At 39.5% G+C, this 24,098-nt stretch overlaps 1 protein-coding gene across 3 annotated transcripts in view; it reads left to right on the forward strand.

Moving 5' to 3' along the window:
• LOC150077559 (uncharacterized) overlaps positions 1-24,098 on the forward strand; it is a 536,301-nt gene that overhangs the window by 509,857 nt on the left and 2,346 nt on the right. For all 3 annotated transcript variants that reach the window (XM_090386199.1, XM_090386201.1, XM_090386200.1), the window contains one exon: positions 4,423-4,497. In XM_090386199.1, coding sequence (XP_090242325.1) covers positions 4,423-4,497 — 75 coding nt within the window. The remainder of the gene's footprint in view (positions 1-4,422; positions 4,498-24,098) is intronic.

Below are 24,098 nucleotides of genomic sequence, written 5' to 3' on the forward strand. Positions count from 1 at the left end.
CAACTCGAAATCATATAGCAATGTGGGGTCGGAAATGCTTTCCTGAAGCGGTGTTGTACACAGAAGCACCATAAAGAAAAGAGACCGTAAGTGAGACATCGTTTTAATAATACATGAAAAGAAGCAAAAGGTACATGGATTAAAGTAAGTGTTCGAAGTTTCTTCCACGGGCTACAATGCACGCCTCACATCTCCGACGCATGGACATCCGAACATTCTGGAATACTCCAGGCGAATTTCGAATTTCTTGAACAAGAACGCCAAGTTAGTAGGATGGATGATTACACGAACGCAGAGTTAGCCGATATGCATTTGGCGTACGGGGCTGCAAATTGTAGTGGGCCAGCCGCACAGCGTTTGTACGCGGAACGATATCTGACGAGGCGTATTCCCAGTCATAATTTCTTTGCAAGACTGCACCAGAGGTTAGCTGAGAGAGGTTCATTTGAAAGAGCTGACAGGGACAGGGTAAGAATAGCACGGACTCCAGCCGTCGAACAGAATGTGCTGCAGCATGTACAGGGGAATCCAAGAACGAGTACACGAAGTCTAGCAAACGCAGTCGGGGTTTCCCATTGCAGCGTCTGGAGGATTCTCCGAGAACAAGACATGCATCCGTTTCACGTGCAGCGTGTCCAGACACAGCAACCGGAGGATTATGCACCTCGTATTGCTTTCGCACAGTGGTACCTTGGAAAATGTGCTACAAATCCCCTTTTTCCTGCTGAAGTGTTGTTTTCCGATGAGGCATCCTTCACAAGGGAAGGAATTTTCAATACGCATAACGACCATATCTGGGCGGTCGAGTACCCGCATGCAATACGACGTCGTGCAGCACAGATTCGATTTTCGGTCAATGTATGGGCCGGTATTATGGGAGATCACCTCATCGGACCTTACCTGTTACCGTGTCGTCTAACCGGACCTATCTACTTGATCTTTCTGCAAGTATTGCCACAACTTTTGAGAGATGAACAGATTGCTGCATCGATGCAACAGACAATGTGGTTCCAACACGATGGAGCCCCTGCCCATTATAGCGAAGATGTTCGTAACTACCTGGATGTCACATTTGGTCAACAGTGGATCGGACGTGGTGGTCCCGTGCGTTGGCCTGCTCGGTCACCCGACCTATCATGTCTTGATTTTTATTTCTGGGGTCATATGAAATCACTAGTTTATGACACCCCTGTTGACAATGCTGAGGAGCTGGTTGCAAGAATCGCAGTAGCTGCCGAAGAAATTCGAAATTCACCTGGAGTATTCCAGAATGTTCGGATGTCCATGCGTCGGAGATGTGAGGCGTGCATTGTAGCCCGTGGAAGAAACTTCGAACACTTACTTTAATCAATGTACCTTTTGCTTCTTTTCATGTATTATTAAAACAATTTCTCACTTACGGTCTCTTTTCTTTATGGTGCTTCTGTGTACAACACCGCTTCAGGAAAGCATTTCCGACCCCACATTGCTATTTGATTTCGAGTTGTCAGGATGTACCCTACCCCTCTTAGAAGTTCTGAAACGTTTAACTGAAACACCTGTATATATATGTATATTCATGTATCACTATTCAGTTTCATCAATTTCTGGGTCTGAATTCCAGAGAATTTTAGCTTTTGTACATAAATTAGACAACAGTGGCTGACAGGCACAATCTCCTATGATTTAAAAATCTGTTTTTGTGCTGAAATCTATTATAAACTATCTATAATCACTTAGAAACACAGATAGGAGATGGCAGCACTCAGAGGACTAGTTTAACTTACTGTACTTTGAAATTTGAAATGAACTTGGGGGAGAAAAAATGTGTGTGCTCTGCAGAGCCCACACACAAAAAGCTTATTACATGCTTACTGCAAAAAAATGGTTTAAAGAAAATCATACCAATTGTGCTTTTAAGGGGTTCTGCACTGAAGAGCTAATTCAAAAATCGACTGAAGTTTGCTTGCTTCAACAAGGTTTTTATTAAAATAATTTTATTTGAATTTAAAAAAAGCAGTGTTAAGAATGATTTATATTTCCTGAAAAATGCATATTAACATGAATTTAATCCAACAACCAGTACACTGAGCAAAACATGAAAAACTTAAATTCCAGGTTATGGCAGCTGAAGAAGCCTGAACAAATTTTTTTTCTTCCTTTTCAGAAAAAAAAAAAATTTCTCCACCTCCCCCCCTCCCCAATTATTGGAGTATACCAGTGCCTCACCTTTTAGTTACCGTTATTAGATTGCTATACTTCGTAAATATAATTTTGTATTTTCAGTGAAATAACATTTATTAATTCTGCTGATAAAGAGGGAGTAAATCATCATAAACATAAAAGCATTAGTCTGCCATTTTCAAGCTTAGAAAAATTAAGTGCTTGAAAATTCAGCATCATACACACTTCTGCTTAGCATATATATTTGATATATTATTATTGCTCTTATATTATTTCTCCCTGATTGGGGGTTCCACCTTGTGATAGGTATTGCTACCAAGTACACAGGGTGGTGGTTGTTATGTCTGGTGTTACTGTTGGTCGAGGAACTCTCTGACTATCCTACAGGTGTTCAGGATTACAACTTTCTGGAGTTCCTTGTAGGTGTTCGCGGGGAGACCTATTGCTGCTAGGCTGTTATGTAGGGTCTTTGGCACCATACCTGTGGTTGACACAATGATCAGGATTGTCGTTACTTGTTGCATATGCCACATCTCTTTGATCTCCTGTCTTAGGTTCGTGTACTTCCTGATTTTTTTCCCCATGTATTTTCTGCAGGTTGCCAGTGTAGTGTTCATGTAGTGTAGAGATCATGTAGTGTCTACCATGGAATGTCTTCTCTGCCCATCTTTCTAGCTTTATCTGTGCCTCCTGGCTGGGAGGTGACTTCTCGCTTAGGTTGAGTGGGGTGTACCGCTTGTCTTATCTTCCTTATGGCCTGCTGGAGTGCTGCTGTGCGTTTCTGGAAATAATCCTTCAGGTTAGCAATTGCTGTCTTCTGTTGCTCGATGAGGTCTATCAGGCCCCTTCCTCCTCCTTTCCGGGCAATTGTCAGTCTCTCCATGGCTTATTTCGGGTGGTGTTGGCGGCTCTTGGTCATCATTGTCCTTGTCTTTCTTATGATATCCAGCTCGGTGTTAGTCCAATCTATGACCCTGAAGGAGTATGTTAGCACTGGGACTGCATAGGTGTTTATAGCTTTAACTGTGTTCCCTCTGTTCAGGTTTGCTTTCAGCAGGCTTCTAAGTCTCTGATGGTATTTTTCGGTCAGGCAGGCCTTAATTTCCTTGTACTGAAACTGCTGAGCCTGCATCATCCCCAAGTATTTGTAGGCCTCTCCCTCTGCCATGGCTTCGATCTCTTTACCATATTATTATTATTATTATTAGCCATATGGTGCAAGGAAGCCCGAGGCTTATGCTGCACCAGCAAAAAAAAAAAAAAAATCCCACCTTGCCCTGAGAGAGAGAGAGAGAGAGTCAGAAGTAGAAGGGAATCACCAAGAAGGCAAGAAAGAGAAGAATAATGATATCCAGCTCAGGACCTTAGGTTTGCCAAGCCCATACTTAACCAGATATGAGCCCCTGAGGCTGTGAATCCTCCCCCCCAACTAGCAGTTTTCTGACCCACCTATATATATGTGTTTATTGTTATTAATATTTTATATCCTTATATCTGGCATTATTTTATTTTAATTTAATATAAAATATTTATTTTATTATTTCTTACTGTAATTGGGAGTGTCATCCATAATATATATTTCACAAAATAAATAAATAATAATATACAAAGAAACCATTTTACATAATAATTCAAACATAAAATGAATAGTATCTAATATCCCAGAAGTAGCATCAACAATCCAACAAGAAGAAGAACCATACATGTTTACACAAAACTAAAAAAAAAAAAATAGTAACACCAAGATTAGTGCAGGGTCTTTCAGAACTCTCATTGCCACATTTGAACATTGGTAATTTCCAGTCATCAGTTAAATTCCACATTACTTGAAATGTTTATTTGCATGCTTACAGAACACAGCACCCTAATTCTATCTGAGGAAAGATTTCACAAAAAATATTTAATTAGAAAAGTCAATAGGCTTACACAGCAATTACAGTGTTGTGCTATTTTCTAATCTTAAGTAGCCATTTTTTGTCTAAACGTTACAGTGCAGCATATTATAAATTTATGTACCATAATTTTTAATATGTTTGCATATAATTATAAAGAGAACTATAGATGCTGCAATTCCCCCGTTGTAATTCCAGCAGTATGGTGCCCTTGCAAATTATAACTCTGTGTGGAGAAGTTTTTGCTATATAAAAATTGGACTTAAATTGTTGCTTTCAATTAATGTAGAAAATTATTTTATTTTGTTTAAAAAATTAAGAATATTATTAAACTATTTTTTATAATTTTTTAACTTTTGTTTTATAGGGTGTTTATGTTGCTAGTGTTGTTGCAAATGGTCCTGCCAGTGCAACTTTACATCCTGGAGATAAGATATTGCAGGTAAAATATAATATTTAATCCTTCTGATTGTTATTTTCAAGAAATACAAATTAGTTCCTGCATAAATACAGTATTCTGTTTATAGAACTAATCCTATATATCTATCAAAGTATGGGATTAGTTCTATAAACTTCTTCTATCTAAGAGAAAAAAAGAAATGTGATCTTGTCAGAAAATCTCAGTGTCATCAAAGATGAACATAACAGCAGTAGACACTTTTGATGATTTTAGTTTTGCATAACATTTTCATGTTACTATCACATGAAAATACCAGTGTTAGTATTAGAAATGGTGGCTAAGGTAAAGAAAGCCTGCACGAGAAGCACGCAAAAGTTCAATGAAATTTACCGGTAAAAGTACAGTCAGTCCTCGTATAACACGTGTTTACACTACACAAATTCGATGATACACGATTTATAAATAGGGGAACGATATCTTATATAACACAAACCAAATTCGCTTATGCACGATTCGCCTCTGTGTTTACAAGAAATGGCAGTCGGACCGGAATCACCCCAACTGAACGCAACACGATAGGAATGAAGAGAAGATTCTGAAAATGTATTTATGTTCTTTATATCAGTGAAGGTGAAATACATTTCACCATAATAACGTAAAAACCAACACAATTCCAGCTATCAGTATAATTGCAAATGCAATTAGATCGAGTTTACTACCAGTTTATAACAGATTCCAATAGCAGCAATGCAACTGGAAATTGTTTTTATTGTTTTATGGTAGTAACCCCTAGAAATGTGCTTTAGTAAAATGTGCGGTGTTAATAGTGTATCTCTGCCTTTACGGTGTTGTTTATTCAGTTGCTACACGCGTGCAGCTTTGTTTATGTGTATCAAGCGTGCCTCCCCATTTTGTAATTGTGATTTATTCCCTAAAAATGAGTAAAATACTTAAAAGGTGTGAAAAGGAAGCGTCCTGGTGAAGACACTGCAGATTCAGAGAGAAAAAGAAAAGCAATATCGATAAACAGAGGTGGACTGGGTCAAAAATTCTTACCCTGGAAAATTTATAGTGGCCTCATACTATGGTTTATGGCCAAAATCACACCGGCCTCCAGCTCACTGGGGTTTCCCCAGTAAGGCTTATGGCCAGTCCGCCTCTGTCGATAGAGAAAAAATATGAAATTGTGAAGCGCTTTGAGCGAAATGAAAGATCATGTGATATTGCACAGGCTACAAGCCTAAATGAGGCAACGCCGAGAATTTCAAAGAATGCAGAGAAAATAAAAAAAAACACTTTCATAGCAGGAACAACTCAAAGTGTAATTAAAAGCCATTAGATTAAGACACAAGGAATTGGAAGAGATGGAACAGCTCTCATCTGTTTGGATAGAAAATCAAACAAAAAACAAGTTTGCTTATGATAGAAGCAAAAGCATTAGCAATATTTTATTACGTAATAGTCGTAATAAAATACGTAAGTATTTTATTACCATTATTTATTGTGTTTGGTAATGTTTTGGTTACAAATGTGTGTTCAATCTTGGGTGGTCGGCACCTAACCCTATTTTTCCCATAGGACCTGTTGTTTATATTGCACGATTTTGCATTGCACGGGGGTTTCTAGGAACACAACTATCGTGCTATACGAGGACTGACTGTACTTTGCTGTAACGTCATTTGTATTGTTGCTCGCTCGGTAAAGAGACTGTGGGTGTTATCGGTCTGGAGTAGAAATTGAATCCCACGGGAGCTTGAAACCCTCCCAAAGTGGAGGGGGGTAACCTTATGTTTTTTTTCTTTAGAATCACTAATTGAATCACGAACAGAGTCATATTGGTAGTTCTGGCATGGTAAAAAATGTTTGTAACGTAGTTTCAATGGTAAACCTTTTGGAAGTTTGCCGTGCTTCTTGTGTGGGCTTCCTTTACCTTTTTTTTTTTTCTTAATAAACAATTTATCCACTAGTGATTCTAAAGAAAAAAGGTCAGGTTACCCCCCTCCACTTCGGGAGGGTTTCAATCTCCCATGGGATTCAATTTCTACTCCTGCCCGATAACACCCACCATCTGTTTACCGAGCGAGCAATAATACAAATGCCGTTACGGCAAAGTTCTTTTACCGGTAAATTTCATCGAACTTTTGCATGCTTCTCGTGCAGGCTTTCTTTATCTTTGCCGAAATGGCAAATGATGCAAGAAAGCAAGCATATTCAGAATCAGTAAAAAAATAACACTTCCCATATCACCTGTCCATTCACCTCTAACAGTTTGTCTAGTTCTTCCTTGAATTTATCAAACTGTCCACCTCTATAACCTTAAATGGGAATTTATTAACTATTTGAATGTAGTGTGTGTGTGTGTGTGTGGGTGTGTAAGCAAGCAAGCAAACTGATCAATCCATTCAGAGCCCTTAAAAAACACCTCTATCAATTTCCTCGTAGGTACCTAGTGTCCAGACACTGCAGTTCATAAAACTGAAGCAATTCTTGGCAAGAGCATCCTTTTCCCTCCTCACTAATCTTGTTGCTCTTCCCTCTGCCCATTTCGTTGTTGCGCATGGAAGACTACTGTACAAATTGGAGCAGAATGGTATTAAGGGTAAGTTGCTACAATGGATAAAAGGATGGTTAAGTGGGAGAAGACAGAGGGTGGTAATCAATGGGTGCTGCTCTTCGTGGACTAATGTTATTAGTGGAGTCCCACAGGGTTCGGTGTTGGGTCCACTGTTGTTTTGTGTATTTATCAATGATATTGATGAAGGTATATCAGGCTTAATGTCGAAGTTTGCAGATGACACAAAGGTTGGCAGGGTTGTTAATGACAGTAATGGCAGTGAGCTACTGCAACAGGATCTAGATAATTTGGGCAGATGGGCTAAGAAGTGGCAACTGAAGTTTAACCTTGACAAATGCAAAGTACTGCATATGGGTAGAAGTAACCCCAGAGAAACGTACCAACTGTGTGGTACTATACTTAAGGTGGTAGAAAATGAAAAAGACCTGGGAGTAATTGTGCAGTCAGATATGAAGTTTTCTGAGCAATGCAGACAGGCTGCTAGGGCAGGTCATGGGGTTTTGTCATGATATATAGGAATTTTGCTAGCAGGGAAAAGGAGGTGATTGTCCCTCTGTATAAGGCAATGATTAGGCCACGCCTTGAGTACTGCGTACAGGTCTGGAGGCCTCATTTTAGGAAGGATGTAGATTTGCTTGAGCGTGTACAGAGAAGAGCAACACGATTGGTGAGGGGAATGAAGGGATACTCTTACCAAGAGAGGCTTAAGTTTTGCAAATTGCAGTGGCTGGAGACTAGGCACCTGCGCGGTGATCTGATTGAGGTCTATAAGGCTTTGAATGGGTTGAGCACGCTGAATTCTGATGGGATCCTTCCACTTGTTCAGATTACGAACCTACGGGGACATAAGTTCAAATTAAGAAAGGACAGATGTAGAATAGATGTGCGGAAATTTGCCTTTAGCCAGCGGGTGGTTAATTGCTGGAACAAACTTCCATCTGTTGTTGTGGAAGTTGATAGGTTAAATAAATTTAAGGAGGAACTGGACAGGCATTTGGAGGGAATGGTGTGATTTTTTTTTTTTTTTTTTTGGCTGATGCTGCATAAGCTCCTACACTTGCTTTCTTGCATCATGTGCCACTACTACTACTACTACATGCTGCTGTTGAGCATAGTGAATGGTGGTTGAATGCTAGACAACCACAACAGGCTCAGGTCATCTCCCTGAAAGATTCCTCTTCTGATGGGGATTGGTCTGCTTGTGATGTTCTTGTTCTTAATGGTGGTACTCCATTTCACCATCATTGCTTCTAGGAAGTTTGTCACTGTCAGATTGACTTTTTAGAGATTTAGCGTCTATTGGCCATCTATGAGGCACAATGTAGAAGGCCTTGCTGCAATCGAAGTAGGCCGTGTACAAGTTGTGGCACTTTTTGTATGCTTTCTCTGTAACTGCGGCATCTGTGGTTAATTGCTCCTTGCATCCTTTCTGCTGTTCGGCCATTATGTTCTGCCTCTCCAAGTGGTCTGATATCTTCTTGGTTATGCAGCTGGTCAGGATCTTGTCGTCGTTGGGAGACAGATGATTGGCCTGTATTTTGCCAGTTTTCTTGTATCTTGGTCCTTAGGCTTCAGATATGTGATTCCTTTGAGTGAGAAACTCTTTGGGTGCTTTATCATTCTGGTGAACTGCTCTAGTAGGTGCTTGCACACACAAGTTGTATACCAGTAGTTATGTACATTATTTTTTCCTGAGGTTCACCAGTTGTCGGAGTTCCTGATCAACTGTTTTATTTCTTCCTCCCAATTCTCTCCCTCTCGCTCTCATCTCTTGTACGTCCTTGGTTTTCTTCCATTCTAAATCTATCCAGGGGGGTCAGCTGTTATGCCTTACTTCACTGCTCCATATGTTGCTCCAGAACTCCTTGATTGTCTTCTGCTCAGGTGGTCTGTTTCCGTATTTCCTCTCTTCTCTGAAACTTCTGTAGAAGGCTGTTTGGTACTCATTGTAAATACTGTTGTTTATTTTTCTCGGGGAGCTCTCTTTTTATCAGCATAGTCTTACTGAGGGCAAGGAGGTTCTGCTTCAGTGTGTCCAAGTATTCACCTATTCTCTGATTTTTGGACTCATGTTTGCTATGGGTGCTGTCTCTCTTGATTCTTCACTTTTCCAATCAATTTCGTACTCCTTTTGCCCCATTTAGTACTGGGTTATTGGTCTATCTTGACTCTTAATTCTTCTGTCTTCTGCTGAAGTCTCTTTCCCATGCTGGTGGCTCCTTCTTTTTTCGGTTCTTCTGCTGCTGGCCTCTTGTTTCTCTTCCATCAGTCATAGTGGCTGCTATGGCAGCACAGTATACAGCTGCATGGTGGCCTCCAGTGTTGCACCATTGTTGTCAAGGTAATGTATTATTTCCCAATTGAGGTGGTCTGTGACTCTCCACAGGATCCTATTGGGTCTCTTCTTCCGTATCACATGGGCCTTTGTGGTATCGATTCCTTTGAATTCTGTTAAGGCCTTCTTCCACTCATCCTCTGTTCTGGATATCATGATGACCTTGTCTCTTTCCACCACAGCTGCTCTGGGTTATATTTCTTCTTGCTTTTCCTCATCTGGTTCCATGTTGTCCATATTCCTTGTTTTTTGTAGTTGATTACTCACATCCTGCTTGATTTTTTCCAAGATTGAGAAGCTATCAGGTCCTTCTCTGGTCTGCTGTTCGGTGACTTGAATATCCAGGAATCATTTCAGCCACTTCATATGTAGTCTTGACCTGTACATTGCCATATCAATCTCTAGCTTGGTTATTTCATGGTATGCTCACATGATATACGTATTCATTTCAATGCGCCACTTCATGCATTGGCATTTTCTTTCTTCCTGGGTGGTCACTAGCACAGTTGTGCAGGAAACACTTCCAGTTAGTTGGACTGGATGATCTTGCCCTTCTCTTGTGATAGCCATACAGGGACAGCACCACTTGCTCCACTGCCTTCCTCGGGAATCTTTCCAACTTTTCGAACCGATCCCCTCTGCCTAAGGCCTGAACGCAAGTGACTATCCTGCACCACACTTGATGCAGTATGATTATTATTTCTCTCCGACATCTTCCATCTATGGAGGTGGACCTGTTGAGCTTCGGCTTGCATCCAGTGGTAGTGTTAGTTCTTGGGGATGACACCAGATGGCGGCACTATCTAACTTAACCGTCAGTCCACCCTTGGGGAAGGTAGGTCCACTGGAGCAACTTTTGCTATATTTATTTTATTATTTATTTTATTTTTTATTATTATTCTAATTTATTACTATCATTATAGTGTGGTGAAGACGCATTCACTTCTGCGAAAGCAGGACTCGAGCCCTGGTCCATCAGGCTGGTAGTCCAGTGTTAATTACATAGTCTTAGATGGCGAGCAAGAATCGTTTATGAGGCAAGTGTTGGAAGCCATCTTATATATGTAGTCTTGTTGGGTCATTGTAGTGTCTGCCATGGAGTGTCATCTTTGCCCTTGTAGGGCCCTCCTTGTTGAAGTTGAGTGTTGTGCACCATTTGTCTTTCTTCTGGCTTGATTGATTGGTGCTGTTTCCTGGAAGTAATCCAACAGGTTCTTAATCGCCTTCTTCCCTTGTTCAATGTGATTAGTCAATCCCCTCCCAACCTCCTTTCCATTCTGTTGTCAATCACTCAATGGCCCACTTTGGGTGGTGTCAACAGTTCTTGGTCATCATTATCCTGATAAATCTCATACTCTCCTCCAGCTTGATGTTGGTATAATATGTGATCCCGAAGGAGTATGTTAGTAGTGGTACTGCCTAAGTGTTTATGGCTATGACCATGTTCCGGCCATTCAGCACTGATTTTTGCAGGATCCTAAGTATCTGATGGTATTTCTCAGCCAGGAAGACTTTGATCTCCAGATGTTTGTAGGTCTCTCCCTCTGTCATGGCTTCAATCTCTTCACCGGTATTCGGCTAATTGTTTCATCCAAATTTCTCTGTGCCAAATTATATCCTGCAGTCAGTGCTGAACTCTTCAGTGATTCAGAGTAGCTGTTGGAGTTGACCCTTGGTTGCAGCATAGTCTGATATCATCAATGTGCATCAGGTGAGAAAGACAGCATACAGGTTCTTCCTCCATTCTTTACGGATATATCTGTACTTGCTGTTATTGAGCATGGTGGACAGTGCGTTCAGTGCTAGACATGAACTGTGGTGGTCTCAGGGCATCTAACTGGAAGATTCCTCTTATTTGAAGATTGCTTGTTTGATGATTGTGGAGCAATCAGGAATGGGACATAATATTGCCAAGGGGAATGTCTTTGTGTGTGTGTGTGCGCGATGAAAGGAGTGTGAGGAAATCAGGTGCCAACTCAGCAGTATTGTTGGGATATCAGAGACGATGCACTTGAACATCAAACAACATAGCAGCAATCCCCAAGGCAGAATGTGCTGGTCCCAGAGGAACTAGTTGTTGTCGGTGACTCTATTGTCAGGGAACATATTGTGTAAAAAGGATAGGTGAAACTCGACCAAGGTATGTCTGCCAGGGGCAAAGGTTAATGACATAGAGCAGATATCATCTTTTAAGGGCACAAAGGATGATATTGTTGTACATGTTGGCACTAATGATATTAAGAGTAGGAGACCGGAGGAATTACTTAACAAGTACAGATCAATGTCGAAAAAAAGCCATGAGTTAGGGTTGAATTTGAAAGTGTCTGCAATTCTGCCCAGACACGATAGGAGGGAGTATATGATGAGAGCCTTGTCGATCAATTTGGCCCTGGGAGAGATTATGCAAGGGTCAAGGGGTAGAATTTTTCTCAGCCTGGTCTATGCTTGTTACCAGGAGAGACTGCTTCTACAGGGATGGGATACACTTAAATATAAATGCTATCGAGCAGAATTAGGTGAGTTGGAAAACGCTAGCTTGGGGGGATACACAGACTAATAGATTAACAGTAGCCGCTGGCAGAGGTGAAAGTGATTCTTGCACTGCTTCTGTTTTAATGCAATTGAGCAGCAGCCTGGAAAGCAAGGCAATGGGGATTTCCAGGACTGCTGTGAGTCATAGTGGCACAAGTAAATACATGGGCTGTGTTAGGGTAACTAAGAGTAGAAACAGGTGTATGTATACTTGCATGAACACCAATGCTAGGAGTATATAGTTAATAAATTTTATGAGCTTGAAGTGCTGGTCAAGACATCAAAGGCAGATATTGTTGGGATATCAGAGACATGGTGTCACACAGACGTAAGCAGTGCAGAACTGGAATTTGGGGAGTACAATGTGTACAGAAAAGATACAGGACAGGAAGAGAGGATAGGTTATGCTGTCAGTTAAAAAACACATCACATCAAATGCATCCAATTGTTGTTGGTAAACAATGCAATGTTGAGTCTGTTTGGTGTGACATAAGCACTGAGAAAGGAAAAATGAGAGTAGGTGTATGTTATAGGCCTAATGAATCTGATGAGTATAATGAGCAATTATGCATAGAAATAGAGTGGGCCAGTAAATCAGTGTGTCTTATAATGGGGGATTTTAATTTTCCACAGATTGTCTAGAATTTGTGGGTTGGTCACTCCCACACTAGAAAGGCTTTTGTGGATTTTTTGGATGATTGTTTTCTACAGCAGCATGTTCAGGCGGCAACTAGAGGGAGTAATACTCTTGATCTGATTATGAGTAGTGATTCTTCATGCATTAAGAATCTTCAGATAAAGGAACCACTAGGTGGCAGTGATCACAGTGTGCTGAAGTGGGATTTACTCAAAGAGGTAACTACCATCAAGGGTAAAGGGAAGGGTTTTTGTTTCATAAAGGTGGCTACGGTGGTCTGAGACCATATTTAAATTCTATACGATGGGATCGACTGATGTTACCAATAGCAAATTCAAAATGGGAAGCATTCAAAGAAATAATCTTGGAAGCTACTAGGCTTTTCATACCAACTAAGAAATATTGTTCAAGATTTAGGCCTAAATGGATGTCAGATGAACTAATTAGACATGTGGCAGTGAAGAAAAATGCATAGGATACATATAAATTAACAGGTGACACAGAAGCCTATGATAGATATAATCTGGTCTGTAACCAAGTCACAAACAGAGGTTAGGCAGGCAAAGGCAAATTATGAGAAATCTTTTGCAAAAGATGCAAAGAAAAACTGCAAAGAGTTCTTTACTTGTGTAAACTCTAGTAGGAAGAGGATGAATCAGATTGGTCCACTTGATATCGATGGTTCAACTGTTGATGATCCTGCTCAGGTAGCTAACAAACTAAATGAATATTTTGCATCTACATTCACACATGAGGTGTTATTCAGTGAAGAGAATGCCAGAGGTGTATTAAACTCTGGCAGTAAGCTAGATAATCTTGTAATAACTGAGAGTAAAGTGGAGGAGAAATTGTGAAAGAAGATAAACACAAGAAAGGCACCTGGGGGTGGATGGAATCTATCCATTAATATTAAAGGAGACAGCAAAGGAAGTAAGCAAACCATTAGTCATAATTATGACAACTTCCTTGGACTCAGGGGAGGTACCCATGGACTGGAAATGTGCAAATGTGACCCCAATCCACAAAGGAGGATCAAAACAAGACACAAAGGAAGATCAAAGGTAATTACCGACCTGTTAGTTTAACTTCTGTTCCAGAAAAATTGATGGAGGCACTGGTTAAAGAAGCATTGCAGAATCATCTAGACAAGACTTCACTTATAGCTCGGACCCAGCATGGGTTTGTTAAGGAAATGTTTTGTCTGACCAATTTGTTTGGATACTATGATGTAGTCACAAAGGAACTGGATGCAAAGAATAATTTTGATATCATATATTTGGATCTTTGAATGGAATTTGATACTTTTGCATGGTTTAAGCATGCTCAATGCTGATGGGATTCTTCCTCTTGCTCAGAATAATCGCCTGAAAGAGCATAAATTCAAATTGAGGAAAGACAGTTGTAGGATAGATGTGTGGAAGTTTGTCTTTACCCAGCAGGTGGTTGATTGCTGGAACAAACTTCCATCTGTCATTGTAGAAGTTGATAGCTTAAACAGATTCAAGACAGAACTATACAAACATTTGGAGCGAGTGGATGAGTGAAATGAGAAGGGGGTGTTTTTTTTTTTTTTTTGTTTGCTGATGCTATATAAGCTTGCTTTCTTGCATCATGTGCCCTTGCTAATGCTAATGTCAGTTCTGAACTCTTCAGAGTGGCTGTTGGAGTTGATCTTGGTTACAGCAAAGAGTCTGATATCATCAATGTGCATCAGGTGAAGATGGCATACAGGTTCTTCCTCCCTCCTTTTAGGGTATATCTGTACTTGCTGTTATTGAGCATTGTGGACAGTGAGCTCAGGGCAACTAACTGGAAGATTCCTCTTCTGAAGGGGTTTAGTTTGGTCATGCTGTTCGTGACCTTGATGGTGATCTTCCATTTGACTATAGTTGCTTCTAGGAATTGTGTCATTGTTTGGCTGAATTTGTAGATCTTCAGTGTCTCAATCAGCCAGTTATGGGACACAGAGTTGAAGGCCTTGTAGTAGCCAATGTAGGCTGTATACAGGTTGCAGTGCTTCTTGTATGCTCTCTCCATAATTGCAGTGTCAGTTGCTCCTTGCATCCTTTGCTCATCTCCTTTAACCCCTCTGCTGCTTGGCCATGATGTTCTGGCTCTCCAAGTAGTTTAATATCCTCTTAATTATGCATCTGGTCAAGATATTATCGTTTAGAGACAGGTGATTGGTCTCTACTTTGCCGGGTTTCAGGTTTCTAATGTCTTTGTCCTTTTCCTTATCAAAGATTGCACGTCTTCCTTTCAAGATATCCTTGAAAGGAAGACGTGCAATCTTTGATAAGGAAAGATTGCACGTCTTCCTTTCAAGATATCCTTGCACACTGATTGTAGCTAACTTCTCTGCTCCACAGGCTACCCCAGAACTGCCTGAGTGTCTTCTTGGGTTATGGGGAGGGGACTCTGTTTCCCTTCTCTCTGGTTTTCATCAAATATCCTATTATCTGTTCCTCTGGGCACTCTCTCTGTAATAGCGCGGTCTCACTGAGTACCAGGTATTTCTGCTAAGATTGTCAAGGTATTCTTCTATCCTCTGATTATGTTTGCTCTGGATGTTGTCTTTCTGAATGTTGAGGATGGCCTCCACTTTATTGATCAGCTTCTTACTTCTGTTACCCCATTGGTACTGGATCAGTTGGCCTATCTTTACTCTTAGCTCCTCTGTCTTCTGCTGTAGTCCTCTTTACCAGACTGGTGGTTCCTTGTATTTGCATTTTGTTGTCTGTTGGTCTCTGGTTTCTCTTCCTTTCATCCTGTTGGCTGTGTGGATGGTGTCTAATGTTGCTTCGTTGTTGTTGTTGTTGAGGTAATCCAATATTATTTGCCTATTAAGTTGGTCTCCGACTTGCCACAGGATTCTGTTGGGTCTTTGTTTTAGTATGGTGTGGGTCTTTGTGGGATTCATTCCCTCAAATGGTGCCTCCGTAGCCAGGCAGGAGCAGTAGTGCGTAGCACCCGCTTCTTGATTAGACCGGGGTTTGAGCCCATAATCACCAAATACGGAGGATGCAGAAAGGTTAGGGAATGACCATCGCATATCCCCGGAGCAATATGGCCTTAGTTCCTAATGCTCCTAAAAACCAAACAACAACAACATTCCCTCGAATTCTGCTAGGGTCTTCTTCACTCTTTTATTCTTGATACTGTAACCTCATTGTGGTTCTTGTACTTTGTGTTCCTCCTCCAATTCTGGTTCCGTTGTATCCATGTTTGTTGTTCTTTATGGTTGGTCACTCACATCCTGCTTGATTTTTTCCAAGATTGCAGGAGTATCAGGTTATTTATGACAATGGTCCATTGCTGTTCAGTGACCTGAATAGTTGGTAACCATTACAACTACTTGGTGTGTGTAGTCTTGTCCTGTGCATTGTCTTCTCAGTCTAGCTTAATTACTTCGTAGTATGCTTGCATGATGAACATATTCATTTCAATGCTCCACTTCATGCGTTGATTTCTTCCTTACTGGGTGGTCTCACGCCTCAATAGTGGTTACAGGAGACAGCACCACTTGCCCCACTGTTATCCATGTTAGTGGGGCAAGGACAGACTGTCTCCAGCTTTTTGAACTGAACCCCTCTGCCTAAAGTCTGAACTCAAATGACTTTATCCTGCACCTCACTAATTGTATAAGGTTTAATATTTTTACTTCTTATCTTCATCCAGCTTTGGAGGTGGACCTCTTTAGCTTTCAGTTTTGCGTCAAATCGTGGGTGGTAGTTATTGGAGGTGGCATTACTCTTAGCAATAACTTCAACCAAGGGATAGGTAGGTCTGATGGAAGTGACTTTCGCTTTTTTTTTTTTTTTCTCTTGACAGAATTCAAACCTATGTCCATGGAATATATGGTCCAGTGTTGTAACCATTAGGCTGATTGCGCCCTTTATTATTATTATTAGTGGCATATGATGCAAGGAATCATGCTTATTAAGCATCAGCCAAAAAAAAAAAAACCACATCACTTCTCTATCCCTCCAATAATTGTCTAGTTCTGCCTTGAATTTATTCAAACTGCCCACTTCTACAACACAAGATGTAAATTTGTTCCTACAGTCAACTACCTGCTCGCTGGAGGCAAACTTCCTGACATCTATTCTTCAACTATCCTTTCTCAATTTGAATTTATGCCTCCTCATGTGTAGTCTGAGCAAGAGGAAGAATGCCATCAGCATTGATCTTGCTCAATCCATTCAAAGTCTTAAAACCCGATCTGATCACCTCACAGGTGCCTAGCATCAAGATGTTGCAATTTACAGAACTGAAGCCTGTTTTGGTAAGACCAACATTTCATTCCCTTTCGTTCTTTGCCAGAGACTTTCATCGTCTACAGTCTCTCTGAAAGTCTCTGGCAAAGAACGAAAGGGAATGAAATGTTGGTCTTACCAAAACAGGCTTCAGTTTCTGTATCTCTTTGTTGGTTTAAAAAGCCTAGTAGTTTCTACATTACATCCCAGAATAATTCCCATTTAGAATTTGCTGTTGGTAACTCCATCAGTGGACCCCCACTGCAGTCACCTTTATGAAAGCAAAAGCCTTATCCCTTGCTTTTGAGTAAATCCCACATCATTGCATTATGATAACTGCCAACTAGTGGGTCTTTTATCTGAATTCTTAATGCATGAAGATCACTGCTGCTGCTGCTGCTGAAAATTGGAATCAAGAGTATTGCTTTCTCTAAAATGCTAGTGTAGAAAACAGTCATCCAATAAATCCACAAAAGTTGCTATTGTGTGACCATTCCACAGGGTCCATTTAATATCTGGAAAGTTATGAGTCCTCTCTTATACCTATAAGACACTTAAAAATCTTTGTTTTTCCAGTGCTTATGTTGCACCAAACTGATTCAACATTGCACTAGCCACCCATTTCCACTGAATATACTTTCCCACCCTTCTGTATACATTGTATACCCCATTCAAATTCTGAATTCCTTAAATCTACATGACACCGTGTCTCTGATATCTCCACAACGTCTGCATTTGATGATTCGATCAGCACTTCGAATTTATCAAATTTATATATTATGCTCCTAAGCATTAGTATACATACATGTTTTTACTCTTGGCAACCTTGACACAGCCTATGTATTTGCTTGTTCTATGAGGATCCCCCAGCAGGTCTCGAAATCCTCAACTTCTTGCTTTCCAGGCTGCTGTTTGAGCCCCAGATTGCCAAGCAAGTGATCATAGCAATTTGAAATTATATTCTCTCCAATTGGCTGATTAAAGAGAATATTAAAATCTTTTCATTTACAAAGTTGTCTTATTTTTTCTTTTTTAAAATAAAATTTAAGCTTTATATCATGAAAGGAAACAGTGGCAGACTAAGGAAAAATAGGGCCCTAGGCAAGATTCTCATTTCGGGCCCCACATAGGGTTGCCACCTTTCAGAAATTGTAATGGAGGACACAGTTGAATGGGTTAAAAAAGGTCTTCTATTACTAAATATAAAAATACAGGTCTTGTATTATGTTGAAAGCTAAAAAGAGTCCTCTGCCTAATTAAATCTACCTAATCAATGTGCAACTAACGCTATCTGATAAATCACCGTGTATACCGCACCTGGCGTGGTATACACGATGATTTACCAGATAGCACTGTGTGCAAAGATGCTTTGATTAATTGTCATGAAACAAGCGGAACATTATAAATTTATTTAAAATAAAATAATGAAAAAATGTATAATAAAATCATTTTATGGGCCCTAGGCAGTTGCCTAGTCTACCTAGGCCAAAGTCCTCCCCTATAAGGAAATGCACCATTCTTCTTGCATATGCAATCAAACTCGGTTATACCAAGATTCCAGTGACTAAAAAATATTGCTCATTATTACTGTTACTCATAATATCTATTATTTTAGCTATATGTTACTTTTGCTGTTACTCACTACATTTATCATGTACATGTGAATGTATACAGTACTTATGAAAATGGGATAAAAACAACATTGAATAACCAATAATGAATAAACCAACACGATTAACAGTTTATTCAATATATTTATACACTATATAAATATTCACAAGAAAAATAATTTCATTATTAAAAAGTCAATATATTGCATTGTATTTATTTTTGAAAGACATCTTGCGATGTCTTTTGTTTCAAATTTCTTTTATGGTGAAATTTATGAGCAGTATCTTTCATTGTACTGAGATAAAATCGAAATTCAGGATCAATGTCATTAATTTCATGAAACAAAGAAAGAGTTTTTAAAGCAGTTTGTACCTCTGCACTGTACATTAGCTGGACACTCATCACCCTTCTGAATGTCATCTTCAAAAGCCTCTTTTACTCAAACAGGTTCGAGAATGACCTCATCTGTCATCATTTTGGCAGTCACGCGGTTGTCTGCGGTCTCGTAATTATCCACCCATGCCAACCCAGTATCCAAGTTATTGTTTCTTCAACTACATTGTTGATGGAATATTGTCATCATTTTCTTCAGTGTCTTCATTTACTTCCATGGGTTTTAGTTCTGCCTTATTAAAAGAATTTTTGATGATCTGTGATATATACCTTGTCCCATGCATTGCTCATGAATCAGATGGCATCAAAAGGTGAAGTTTGAAATTTTTCTAAAATGGCATTTAAAGCTTCTAATAACACCTTGATCTATATGTTGGAAAACAGAAGTTGAGTTTGGTGGTAAAAAATACAAATTTGATGTTAGTTAGATTTAAAAGAATGGAATGTGATGAGCAGTTGTCTAAAATCAGCAAAATTTTGCTATCTTTTTTTCTAAGTTCTTTGTCCCAGTTATGTACTTCTTCAAAAATGGATGATGTCATCCAGGCTATTTTGTTAGGTTAGCTCAGCATATTATTGAAAGATTTTTAATGTTTTTAAAACATCTTGGATTCTTGAATTTGCCTATTACTAAGTTTTATTTTTTCAGTTTCACTCATATTTGAAATAATCAGTACAGTCAGTCACTCTTTGGATAATTTTTTGTATGTGTGCTTTTCACCTTTAAACTTGAGTCATGCAGGAGGCAATCATATGAAACACACCAGCTTCATCAGCATTAAAAATGGCACTTTCACATAAACCTTTTCTTATATCCGGCCACACATTTTCGATCTAGTCATTACTCACTTCTTTCACACCACCAGATTTGCCAGTTCTTATATTACCATAAACAATATTATTTCTTTCTTTCTCTTTTTTTTTTTTTTTTTTTTAATCTGTCAAGCCACCTGTTAGTTATTGCAAACAAAATCTGGCATATCCAGTTGATGAATCAATTTTTCAGCTTGTAGTTTCAGTAGAGGGCCACTAATAGGAATACAATTTTTTTTTCAATGTAAAAAAACTTAAAAGAGCCTTATCCAGATCACTTTTATCATGCCTACGCAACTGTTTCACAGTGATGTTTTTTTTTTTTTGAAAGCATTAGTAATTTTCTCAGTTGTTCCAAATGGTTGACACAGTTAATGAGTTAAGCCTTAACTTTTTGAAAATGGATGCATTGCTTGTTCCATTCTCTAAGTCAAGAATAATTTTCACTTTCTCACTGATTGTCAAATTTTTCTTTTCTCCCCTGCCATTTCGAGATAAAAATAAAAGAATCGAATTTAATACAGCACAACGAAACTTTAACTACAAAAGAAAAATTGTTTTTAAAAATTCCAAGTGTTTTTAAAGTTTTTAAAAATTCCAAGTGTTTTTAAAGCTTTTAAAAATTCCAAGTTTTAAAGAGACACGTTCGCACACAAAGATTTGAATTTAACCTGAATTTCTTCATTTCTACCGAATCTGAATATTTGCAGAAAAATTTCATTGGATAATCTGCTGGATGATTTCTCTCCCTAGGTCTTCCGAGAATTTATAAAAATAGGGAAGAAATACAATACAAAAGATGATCAAGAGATTAGGACTAATTGTTGACATGAACCTGCAGCATGGGACAGACTTTATTTAAACACGGTATGTGTAGTGGAATTGTCCTGCCCCCCCCCCCAACTAGGAATGACTGCTAGAGCCCCCCCATAGGCCTTCAGCACTCTGAAGGGGTGTTGAAGGCCTATGGGGGGCTCTAACGAGGGGGGGGTCTTGGATTCATTACGAAGGGGTCTTGGATTTCCACTTTCACTGGAATGAGGACTATGCTCTTTGTAGTAGTGTACCACATTAAAAAGATTGTGAATCGTTAAAAGGGTTATGTGTAAATTGCTATTGGCAGGGATGTGGAAAGTGATAAGGGGGAAATATCATAAATGGGCAAAGCAATAATAAACCTTAGGCCCTTATACAGTAGTTCTACCACTGCTCGTTGTAATGGCTCAAAGATTTGCTCTTTATACCCATGAAACTCTTAACTACTGTGATCACTTTAACTGTGAAATTTTGCTCTAAAATACATCATTTCCAGTCACCTCTTCTCTGTTTGCTTGCATTAGCCAAACTCGTTATAACTATGCTCGTTATAAATGGGTTTGGCTGTATACCTAACTTCATTACCCCACTAACCTCATCACTGGAGACACTGCCTCCACATGGCAGGATCAGTAACCTCATTATAAATCGAATACTCAGAGCAAAAAGGAGCGAACATGGACCCCCCTTAATCCGAGCAAATATAGAGCCTAATAGGCTCACTCCTTGAGCATGAGTCTAATCAAAAAATATTCTCTACCAGACTTACTATTTTCCTAATCATGCATTCATTATCAACAAAACCTCTAAGCAGATTATCGCCATTTCTTATACAAAAAAAAAAAAAAAAAATAGAGGCTGTAGCATCATCAGCCATTTTCAATCCACTGCAGGATGTAGGCCTCTCCAGCAACTTTCCAGTAACTTCTGTTTTGTGCATTGGCCATCCATTTACTACCCATGAACTCATGAATTTCATTAGTCCATCTCCATTGTTGTCTTCCAGGTTTTCTTTTAGCTCCTCTTGGGTACCATTCTGTTATTTTCCTAGTCCATCTGTCATCATGTCTTCAAGCTATGTGTCCAGCCCAAGACCATTTTAGTTCTTTAGTTTTGGTAAGAATGTCCTTTATTTGTGTTTGTTGCCTAATCTATGTGTTTCTCTTCTTATCTAACAGTCTGATTCCTAATATAATTCATTCCATTCTTCGCTGTGTAGTTTTCAGCTTCTCTTCCATTCTTTTGGTGAGTACCCAAGCTTCACTTCCATAAGTCATGGTGGGGAGTATACATTGGTTCATTATTTTATATTTCAGACAAATTGGGATATTGGTATGTAGAGACTATAGCAGATACTCCTAAAATAGTCAGTTAACTTCACTCAGATCTCCTTATGGAAAACATCTCATTCCAGTCATTGTAAGTAGCTCTTAAAGCAGTCAACCTTTGGAGGCCTTCCCATTTCTGTAACCCTCCCCCCCCACAGAGAACTCTAAACACCTCTAAAGGAATAATCTTGGAATGGAATCACCTTAGTGTTCCCAAGGAAGAAATTACTGAAGAACTTAAAGCACAATATGCCATCAATGCCAAAAGAAAAATCTTCCTGCATCAGCTAAAGCCAACTACCTTTCTTGTAAAATCTGTCCATATATTCCAAATCCACTTAGGTGCTTTAAATTCCAGACGTATGGACATTCCTGAACAGCATGTCAAGTATGGCTTGTATGGCCTGAACAGTATAGCTATTTGTCCCTGGTTATGTTCAAAAGACCGCTCCCAATCTGAATGCACTGCTCACCACAATGTCTCAATTGTCAGGGTGCTCATCCTGCATATTCCAATGCTTGTGAATCATGGATAGTGGATAAGAAAATTCTAAAGTACAAGGTAGAGAAAAATGTCCAAGAAACAGACATTATAAACCTGATGCCTTCCAAATCATATGCCAGTACAGCAAAAACACTGGAGAATTTTCAACTCAGACATATTACAATTCCTCCTAAAATATCTGCCGACCGGGCTAGCCGAGTGGGTAAAATACCTGCCCGGCAACCCAAAGGTTGCGGGTTCGATTCCCGCCTTGGGCTTGGATCAAAGTACTGCAAAAACCTTGGGAGGTGCAATATGGCCACAGAAGCCGATGCGCCAACAACTACCAAATCAAAAAAAAAAAAAAAAAAAAACCTAAAATATCTCTTTCTCAATAGACCAGATCTTTCCTCGTGGCTGGTGAGGCACTGATTGCAACGAATAAAACTTCTATCTGTTGTGTGGAAGTTGTTAGCTTAAATAAAATCAAGGAAGAACTAGACAAACTATTGGAGGGAATGAATGAATGAAATGGGAAGTGTTTCTTTTCTTCTTCTTTTTTTTTTTTTTTTTTTTTGTTGATGCTTTTTTAGTTTCAGCCAAAAAATCTTTCACTGACTTTGAACAAATTATTAGAAGAGCAAGTAAAGATGAATGGGACCAGGCATGGAGAAACCAAACCAACAAAAAATGAAACGAAATAAAACTTAATCCACAAATATGGGACTCCAGTGTCAGAAAAAATCGCAGCAAAAAAGTTGTTTGCTAGACTGTGAATTGACCATACACATCTTACGCACTATCATCTATTAGCTAATGAAAATCCCCTCTCAGTGCCAATTTCAACTTTCAATAAATACATTATAAATACAGAAATTCCAGATTACTTTGTTTCCAGAGCTTATGTGATAATCAGCGTTAACAGATATTAGTTAACTCTGAAAATCTACACTGTCATTTCATTCAACAAATCTACTTAATAAACAAATCTAACAAAACATAAGTTACATTAAGAAACCTGGAAAAAATACATCTTGAACTTCGATGTCCTTGTGTCGTAAAACCCTCAAGGAACAACACAGTGCTGCTTGTTATTATTATTATATTATTTCTCCCTGATTGGGGGTTCCACCTCGTGACAGGTATTGCTACCAAGTACACAGGGTGGTTGTTGTTATGTCTGGTGTTACTGTTGGTCGAGGAACTCTCTGACTATCCTATAGGTGTTCGCTGAGAGACCTATTGCTGCTAGGCTGTTATGTAGGGTCTTTGGCACCATACCTGTGGTTGACACGACGATCGGGATGGTTGTTACTTGTTGCATATGCCATATCTCCTTGATCTCCTGTCTTAGATTCTTATACTTCCTGATTTTTTTCCCATGCATTTTCTGCAGGTTGCCAGTGTTGGGTACCGCTATGTCAATCAGATAGGTAGCCTTTTCCTTCTTGTCCACAAGGATTATATCCGGTCTGTTGTGTGGGATTGTCCTATCCGTTATTATGGCACAGTCCCAGTACAGCTTGTGGGTTGAGGTCTCTAGTACTGCCTGGGGTTTGTACTTGTAGTATGGTACACTTTCTTCAACCAACTGTATTTCCTTGCTAGCTTCTGATGTATTATCCTAGCTACCTGGTCATGTCTATGAGTGTACTCAGTCTGGGTGATCACCTTGCATCCCGCAGCGATGTGTTGGATCATTTCTGAGGCCAGGTGGTATCGTCGGCATGTGTCATCGGACACTCCAGTCTCCTTGGCGATGTATTTTCTATAGTTTCTGGTGTTGATTACCTTGTCTTGGATGGGGAGCACGAATCTTTCAGTCTCGGGGAAGAGTGTCCTGCTCGTGAGCCATGTGGCACA

This window comes from Mastigoproctus giganteus, chromosome 12, assembly GCF_048544385.1.
Source record: "Mastigoproctus giganteus isolate SK-2022 chromosome 12, ASM4854438v1, whole genome shotgun sequence".
In the NCBI taxonomy this organism is placed as follows: domain Eukaryota; kingdom Metazoa; phylum Arthropoda; class Arachnida; order Uropygi; family Thelyphonidae; genus Mastigoproctus; species Mastigoproctus giganteus.